We start from the raw sequence: 9,645 nt of genomic DNA, 5'->3' as shown, positions 1-9,645 counted from the left end.
GAGAGCAGTATGGAGATTCCTTAAAACACTAGGCATAAAACTACCACATGACCCAGTGATCCCACTACTGGGCATATACCCTGAGAAAACCATAATTGGAAAAGATACATGTACCCCAATGTTCATAGAGGCACTGTTTACAATAGCTATGACGTTGAAGCAACTTAGATGTCCATTGACAGATGAATGGATAAAGAAAATGTCATGCAAATATACAATGGAATATTACTCAGCCTCAAAAAGAAGGGATTTAACTCCATTCTAGAGAGGTGGATGAAATTACAACCTGTTATACAGAGTGAAGTAAGTCATAAAGAGAAAAGCAAATATTGCATATTAACATACACACACACACACACACATATATATAAAGAGAGAGTGAATCTAGAAAAAATGATATTGATGAATCTATTTGCAGAAAAGAAACGGAAACTCAGATATAGAGGATGGACTTGTGGATACAGTGGAGGAAAGGGAGAACAGGATGAATGGAGAAAGTTGCACAGACGTATATACATCGCCCTATGTAAAGCAGACAGCTGGTGAGAAGTTGCTACGTAACACAGGGACCCAGACTGGCACTCTGTCTTGACCTAGAGGGGTGGAATAGGTGGAGGGGAGGGAAACCTCAGCAGGATGTGATATATGTATAATTATGGCTGATTTGTTTTGCTACATGTCAGATAATATCAAAACACTGTAGAGCAAATTTCCCTCAATAAGAAATAAATTAAGAACACTTCTAGAAGAAAATCTCTAAAAGTAGTTTCATCTAACACACTTATAAAAAGTCCAAAAAATCAATGAAAAATTGATTAAAATGGCCAAAATTAGGACACTTTAAAATGTATATATATATGAATGACCAGCAAATACATTGACAAATGTCCAATATCATTAGTTGTTAAATAAATGAAAATTAAACTCACAATGAGATTATTTCATCCCTATTTCCATTTATAAATTATTTTTTAAATCCTATCCAATGATGATGGTTTGCTTGCAACTTTATCATAACTTCTGGAACAGCTGTAGTTTTACTATGAGAAAACACATCCAATTTTCTGTTACTGTAATAGCTGTCCTGAAGTAAGTGTCTCCCTGGAACTGTACAGATAAATTACACTGTCTTCTTCCTTTCCTGAAATTGTTCCTTACAGTTTTTCTCGAGAGAATATGCAGGTTATCCTAGGTAATTTGAAGACATCACAGGCAATTAAAAAAAAAAAAAAACCTCTCATGTAATTTGGGGAGAGTCATCTGAATAAATTTCATACTAGTTCCTCAGGGAACATCACAAGGAGAGAGGAAACATATAAATTGCCCCTACCCAAAGACAAGCCAGAGTAATTTAAAAGCAGAAAATCGAATTCTTCATTAAAGGTGAGTAAATAGGAATTGTAGATATTGATTAACCCCACAGTTTTTGGTAATTTCATTTAATTCTTAACTATGGATACTCTTTCAGTCACTGACAGCTTATTCTTTACATCACAAAAATTTCATTATCTCTTTTGTTAACAGGTTTCCCTGGAAAAGCATGGCATTTTAGGACATTAAATCCTATGAATTGACTAGAGGTCATATATTCATTTGGTTTGTGAAAATGAAAAGTGGTAGTTGGATATTGCAAGTACAGAAGTAATTAGGAATATCTGAAAATCATCAGCAAATTAATCTGTTAAAATTAGTAAAGTTAACATTTCCAGATAAGATATAGGATGTTCAGTTGAATTTAAATTTCAGAAAAATAATAACTATGTTTTAATATCTGACTCATTTGGAGAAGGAAATGGTAACCCACTCCAGTGTTCTTGCCTGAAGAATCCCAGGGACAGGGGAGCCTGGTGGGCTGCCGTCTGTGTGGTCACACAGAGTCGGACACGCCTGAAGGGACAGCAGCAGCAGCATGTAATATTTGACTTTTTTTCTACAAATATACCCAACACAGGTCTTCCTTGGTGGATCAGTGGTAAAGAACTCCCCTGCCATGCAGGAGACTTAGATTCAATCCCTGGTCCGGGAAGATCCCCTGGAGAAGGAAATGGCAACCCACTCCAGTATTCTTTCCTGGAAAATCCCATGAATGGAGGAGCTTTATAGTTTACAATCCATGGGGTTGCAAGGGGCTGAATGTGACTTAGCAACTGAACAACAACAAAAACAAATATCCAGTGCAAACTTAAGAAAATAATATTTTAAGATCTGTGTTACTCATGAATCATTTTATGAACTGAATAATTTTACTATAATATTCCTTATATTCCTTTACTATATATTCCTTATATGTGAATAAACTCCCATGCTTAAATTGAGAGACATTTTAGTTGTTTCCCCTACTGATTGCTTATGCTTATGTTTGTTCATTTGTTTGTTTCTTTTCAGACAGATACTTACAAACTGAGTGAATAGAATGACATTTTTAAGAGTTATGGAGAAAGCTATGAACCTCAAATAATTCCTAACTGTTATCACCAAGTCTGAAGATTGAAAAGTCAGTCATCCCATTGCATAATTTTGTACTCTGTGATTTAATTTCTAAGTCATGTCTGACTTTTGTAAACCCATGGACTGCAGCCCACCAGGCTCCTCTCCCCATGGGATTCTCCTCTAATGGTTAGCCCTAAATGAACAAATATAAAGTGTTTCATCAGGATATTAGAAAATGACCAGAGGTATCATTTCCCAAATTAGAATGGGTAGGGTTTCACTTTCTCTTAAACATCCTGATAGCAATTCCTTTTGATAAACACCTGAAAGTTGTAAGCTGGACCATATAGAGAGTTGCTAATCAACAACTCTAAAGTTTCAGTTACATGAGAGGAATAAGATCTAGAGATCTGCTGCACAGCATTATGTCTGTAATTAGCAATACTGTTCTGTTCAGCCGTATATCTCTTAATGGGGCAGATCTCAAGTTATGTATTCTTACCACATTGTTAAAATAAAAATTTAAAAGAACAGGCAAGGTGCAAGGATCTGGAAATGTAGAAGGATGTAATAACTGATACTGAAAATGAAGACATGTCTAATAAATATAAGGATGATTCTTAGTAGAAATGAAGACTTCAAAGTGGTAAAACTGATTTTATAAACCTGAATTCCATTGCTTAATCCAATGTATCTCTCTTTCTATTAAAAAAAAATGATAGCAAGCCATGTTACCCCTGGTTCTAATCTGTACATGAAGAAGGAGCCTGAAATCAGAGTGGGACTCAGTAGAGAAAGAGCAGACACCATCTAGAAAGAAGAAATGGAACCAGCTCAGCGCGTCCAGCACTGTCTTTCCTTCTCAACTCCACTCCTTGGATCAGACTAGATTTCTGGTTTGATAAGTCAGAACCTCTGTAGTATCTTAAAGAGAAAAGAAAATCTGAGGGGAAAAAATGTTTTTTTTTTCTAGATTGCTTGTCTTCGCTCAACGGGTATCTTTGCATATCAGCAGGGAAACAGAGGGACTAGGGTTGAGTGTATGTCTGGTGACACAGTATGACTAGAAAAGTGATGGAGACCCGAGTGTCGAAGGCATTGAATGTGAGACCAAGGCTTTTCTCAACTATTCTAAAAGACATCTCAGATTGCATGTTTGATTAATCAGAAAGTTTTAATGACTCCTATTTGCTTATCAACAAATCTGAGAGAATGGTATCCTGAAGAAGAGATGCATACAGTAGTCCACGGCAGTGTTCACAGCTTGGCCTAAGGAATTAGGAGAGGGGGTGTGCTTAAGATGGCAAAGAAATATGGAAATTGGCAACAAATACAACATAGAGCTTTAAAAGAAACTTAGAGGAAAAATATAATGTTTGTGATTTAACCGATTGCTTTCCAACATTTACTTTTGCAATTTCAGAAGAGATATAACCAGCCTGTGCGTGCTCGGTCACTCACTCGTGCCCGACTTTTTGCGACCCCATGGACTGTAGCCTGCCAGGCTCCTCTGTCCATGGGATTCTCCAGGCAAGAGCACTGGAGTGGGTAGCCATGCCCTCCTCCGGAGGGTCTTCCTGACCCAGGGGTTTAACCCGTGTCTCCTGCATTGGCAGATAGACTCTACTACTGCACCCCCTGGGAAGTTATAAACCATCAGCACGCTTGAATTTAGCAGAAGCACGGGAACTGATGGGCTTCGCTGGTGGGTCAAACGGTAAAGAATCTGTCAGCAATGCAGGAGACTAGAGTTCGATCTGTGGGTTGGGAAGATCCCTTAGAGAAGGCACCAGCTACCCACTCCAGTTTTCTGACCTGGCAAATTCCATGGACTGTAAGGTCCATGGGGTCACAAAGAGTCAGACATGACTGAGTGACTTTCACTTACTCAAGGGAATGGATATATTTCAAAGTATGATTCCAGGAAATCTTACCCCAGAAATTGCCCTTGCCACATAACAACAGTCCTAGAAAATTTTAAAAACTGTAACCACTTCTCCTTTCTTTCCCAGATGACTTTCTACACTCTTACATGGCTAATGGAAATTTCACCCACGTCACTGAGTTTATTCTCACAGGAGTCTCAGAACGTCCAGATCTCCAGACCCCTCTCTTCTTTGTTTTCCTGGTCATCTATGGACTGACCGTGACAGGGAACCTAAGCATCATCACCCTCACCAGTGTGGACTCTCGGCTTCAGACCCCCATGTATTTCTTCCTCCGGCACTTGGCCATCATCAATCTTGGCAGTTCAACTGTCATTGCCCCTAAAATGCTGGTCAACTTTTTAGTAAAGAAACACACCACCTCCTACTATGAATGTGCCACCCAACTGGGAGCGTTCTTGGTTTTCATTGTAGCTGAGGTGCTCATGTTAGCCGTGATGGCCTATGACCGCTATGTGGCCATTTGTAACCCCCTGCTCTACATGGCGGTGGTGTCTCGGCGGGTCTGTCTCCTGCTAGTTTCCCTCACATACCTCTATAGCTTTTCCACAGCTGCTGTGGCCTCATCTTCTGTATTCTCTGTGACTTATTGCTCTTGCAATATCATCAATCATTTTTATTGTGATATAGCCCCTCTGCTAGCATTGTCTTGCTCTGATACTTCCTTTCCAGAAACATTTGTGTTTATATCTGCAGCTACAAATCTGGTGGTTTCCATAATTATAGTTCTTGTATCTTATTTTAACATAGTTTTGTCCATTCTCAAAATACGTTCATCAAAAGGAAGGAAAAAAGCCTTTTCCACCTGTGCATCACATATGATGGCGGTATCCGTCTTCTATGGCACAATGATATTCATGTATGTGCAGCCTCAAACTAACCATTCCATGGATACTGATAAAGTGGCCTCCGTGTTTTATACTCTGGTGATTCCCATGCTGAACCCCATGATCTACAGCCTGAGGAACAAGGACGTGAAGGCTGCTTTAAAGAGATTTCTGACAAATTCATGCTGTTCTTTTAAGCTGATGTAATTTCAGAAATCTATAAGTAAATAAAGTTAAGACAAACTGCCATTGTGTCAGAAAAAGCAATGGTTAGATGACGGATTAATAGGTATGCAGGCTACTCTGGGAATTAAAAGGTGCTAGAATTTGGGATGCACAGATTTCAAAAATAATCTGAAGCTCTTGGATGTATGAATTTAATACAGAAACAAAGCATTATTCACTTATTTTCTCAAGGATTATGCAAACATCTACATTGAAATAAATATTTCCAGGAGTCAAGAGAGATGGATTTGAAAGTTTTAAATAAGTCAAAACAGAAGAAGGAAAATAATAGCTGAGAGAAGTAAGCGGGTTTTTCTCATTCTTTGGCTTTCTTTTACTTTCTATGCATGTACCAGATCACTGTATCTGGAATTGCAGATGGCCTAAATCCTTTTCATCACTAAGTAGCAAAATCACACTGACAAATTTATTTAAAACAATCCCTAACTCTTTCTTAGTATGGTTTGAAGGAAAAGCTACACACTCCTGATACATTTGTATTTTGAATGATAACCAAAATACAGTTGAAATTATTTTTATGGCAACGAATACAATTTATACAACTTATTAATGAAGAACACAAGGCATCATCACTGATGGCTTTCACTCTGAGTACTACTGTATGATAATCTTATGAATGGAGTTTATAAGAATTTTCTCTTCTCCTTACTCTAAGTATCAGTTTTCTGTAGTATGTTTAATAAATGTACTGTGTTTTGATATAAGTAAGCAATCAATGAATCATGTTTTTGAAAGTTCCTTGCATCATTAAGAAAAAAATTAATTGTTTTTTGTAATTTTTAAATTTCTGATAGTTTTTGAGTGCATATCAAAATTTATCATACAATTTGCATATATGCAGGTGACCAGACTAATATCTCAGATTTATCAAATCAGAATGGAGTTAACCAATATGAGGATAAATTAATGGAGTATTATTTATATAATGCATGTAACCAAGCTGGGCATTTCCAGTGAAGAAGAACAGTAAGTCTTGTTTGATACTAATTTACTAAAAATGTCTGGATTTCTAGACTAGCCATGTACCTGATACACAAATAGTATCCCTGAAAAAGGTTAGTTTCATTTGGATCCTCAAATAGAGAATATTAAAACCCTCAGTGTTTCATGATAAAATGTATCAGGTTAATTTTTTTAAAAAATCATGTTGTACAAACTAACAGTGCTATGGGTATAACTTCATTTGGAAGGAAATCTCTGAATATCCTTTTTTAATTTCAGAAATTTCTTCTCAACATCATCAGGTAAATATTTCCCAATTGTGTCTCTTTTACACCTCTCTTCTGTGGACCAAAATGAATTTGTTTTGTCACTTACTTCTATTTATCATTTGCCTTTAAAAAGATGTCACGTTTAAAATACAAAGATATTGCACAGTGAATTTGCTGTATCTGTACATGTGTAATGCCACTATTAATACCCTTATGGCAGAAAGTGAAGAATTAAAGAGCCTCTTGATGAAAGTGAAAGAGGAGAGTGAAAAAGTTGGCTTAAAGCTTAGCATTCAGAGAACGAAGATCATGGCATCCGGTCCCATCACTTCATGGCAAATAGATGGGGAAACAGTGGAAACAGTGGCTGACTTTATTTTGGGGGACTCCAAAATCACTTCTGATGGTGATTGCAGCCATGAAATTAAAAGATGCTTATTCCTTTAAAGGAAACTTATGACCAACCTAGACAGCATATTAAAAAGCAGAGACATTACACTGTCAACAAATGTCCGTCTAGTCAAGGCTATGGTTTTTCCAGTAGTCATGTGTGGATGTGAGAGTTGGACTATAAAGAAAGCTGAGCACCGAAGAATTGATGCTTTTGAACTGTGGTGTTGGAGAAGACTCTTGAGAGTCCCTTGGACTGCAAGGAGATCCAACCAGTCCATCCTAAAGGAGATCAGTCCTGCATGTTCATTGGAAGGAATGATGCTAAAGCTGAAACTCCAATACTTTGGCCACCAGATGTGAAGATCTAACTCATTTGAAAAGACCCTGATGTTGGGAAAGATTGAGGGCAGGAGGAGAAGGGGATGACAGAGGATGACATGGATGTCATCACCGACTCAATGGACATGAGTTTGGGTAACTCTGGGAGTTGGTGATGGACAGGGAGGTCTGGCGTTTTGTGGTTCATGGGGTCGCAGGGAGTGAGACACAACTGAGCGACCAAACTGAAATATTAATACCATCATTGTAAACAGAAATGTGTGATATTATTCAGTTCAGTTCAATTCACATCATTTCAGTCACTCAGTACTGTCCGACTCTTTGCGACCCCATGAATCGCAGCACACCAGGCCTCCCTGTTCATCACCATCTCCCAGAGTTCACTCAGACTCACGTCCATCGAGTCAGTGATGCCATCCAGCCATCTCATCCTGTCATCCCCTTCTCCTCCTGCCCCCAATCCCTCCCGGCATCAGAGTCTTCCAATGAGTCAGCTCTTTGCATGAGGTGGCCAAAGTACTGGAGTTTCAGCTTTAGCATCATTCCCTCCAAAGAAATCCCAGGGCTGATCTCCTTCAGAATGGACTGGTTGGATCTCCTTGCAGTCCAAGGGACGCTAAGGAGTCTTCTCCAACACCACAGTTCAAAAGCATCAATTCTTCGGTGCTCAGGCTTCTTCACAGTCCAGCTCTCACATCCATACATGACCACAGGAAAAACCATAGCCTTGACTAGACAGACCTTAGGCAGCAAAGTACTGTCTCTGCTTTTGAATATGCTGTCTAGGATGGTCATAACTTTTCTTCCAAGGAGTAAGCATCTGTTAATTTCATGGCTGCAGTCACCATCTGCAGTGATTTTGGAGCCCCCCAAAATAAAGTCTGACACTGTTTCCACTGTTTCCCCATCTATTTCCCATGAAGTGATGGGACTGGATGCCATGATCTTCGTTTTCTGAATATTGAGCTTTTAGCCAACTTTTTCACTCTCCTCTTTCATTTTCATCAAGAGGCTTTTTAGTTCCTCTTCACTTTCTGCCATAAGGGTGGTATCATCTGCATATCTGAGGTTATTGATATTTCTCCCAGCGATCTTGATTCCAGCTTGTGCTTCTTCCAGTCCAGCGTTTCTCATGATGTACTCTGCATATGAGTTAAATAAGCAGGGTGACAATATACAGCCTTGATGCACTCCTTTTCCTATTTGGAACCAGTCTGTTGTCCCATGTCCAGTTCTAACTGTTGCTTCCTGACCTGCATACAGATTTCTCAAGAGGCAGGTCAGGTGGTCTGGTATTCACATCTCTTTCAGAATTTTCCACAGTTTATTGTGATACACACAGTCAAAGGCTTTGGCATAGTCAATAAAGCAGAAATAGATGTTTTTCTGGAACCCTCTTGCTTTTTTCCATGATCCAGCAGATACTGGCAGTTTGATCTCTGGTTCCTCTGCCTTTTCTAAAACCAGTTTGAACATCAGGGAGTTCATGGTTCATGTATTGCTGAAGCCTGGCCTGGAGAATTTTGAGCATTACTTTACTAGCATGTGAGATGAGTGCAATTGTGCAGTAGTTTGAGCATTCTTTGGCATTGCCTTTCTTTGGAATTGGAATGAAAACTGACCTTTTCCAGTACTGTGGCCACTGCTGAGTTTTCCAAATTTGCTGGCATATTGATTGCAGCACTTTCACAGCATCATCTTTCAGGATTTGAAACAGCTCAACTGGAATTCCATCACCTCCACTAGCTTTGTTCATAGTGATGCTTTCCAAGGCCCACCTGACTTCACTTTCCAAGATGTCTGGCTCTAGATTAGTGATCACATCATCATGATTATCTGGGTCATGAAGATCCTTTTTGTACAGTTCTTCTATGTATGCTTGCTCTATTAGAAAATGCTATTTATTAAAGAAAATGAAAGAGAGTAGCTTCTAACCAGGCACTCAACATTGATACTGTGGGATTTCCTTGGCAGTTCAGTGGTTGAGATTCCACACTTACAATGCAGGGGGTGCAAGTTCAATCCCTGGTCTGAGAATTAAGATCCCTTATGTCACACAACACAGCAAAAAAAAAAAAAAAGAAAGAAAGAAAAGAACTGACATTGTTTCAGGTCAAACAGTGTGACGTGACAGGTAAAAGCAACACGGATAAATAAGTCAGGTGCCAACATGAATACAGTAAGACACGAGATCAAAAGAGAATGAGGAGAACACAGAATGCATGAAGACGTTGTAGTATAATGTGCACTATG

At 38.8% G+C, this 9,645-nt stretch overlaps 1 protein-coding gene across 1 annotated transcript; it reads left to right on the top strand.

Moving 5' to 3' along the window:
* Positions 1 to 4,462: 4,462 nt before the first annotated feature.
* LOC120877026 (olfactory receptor 8J3-like) lies at positions 4,463 to 5,410 on the top strand. The gene has a single exon (XM_040259330.1). The coding sequence runs from the start codon at positions 4,463 to 4,465 to the stop codon at positions 5,408 to 5,410; it is 948 nt and encodes a 315-aa protein (XP_040115264.1).
* The last annotated feature ends 4,235 nt before the right edge of the window (positions 5,411 to 9,645 follow it).

This window comes from Oryx dammah, unplaced genomic scaffold (genome assembly GCF_014754425.2).
Source record: "Oryx dammah isolate SB20612 unplaced genomic scaffold, SCBI_Odam_1.1 HiC_scaffold_17, whole genome shotgun sequence".
NCBI classification, from domain to species: Eukaryota; Metazoa; Chordata; class Mammalia; order Artiodactyla; family Bovidae; genus Oryx; species Oryx dammah.
The sequence above is the reverse complement of the archived record's forward strand: the minus strand, read 5'-3'. Positions and strand labels throughout refer to the sequence as shown.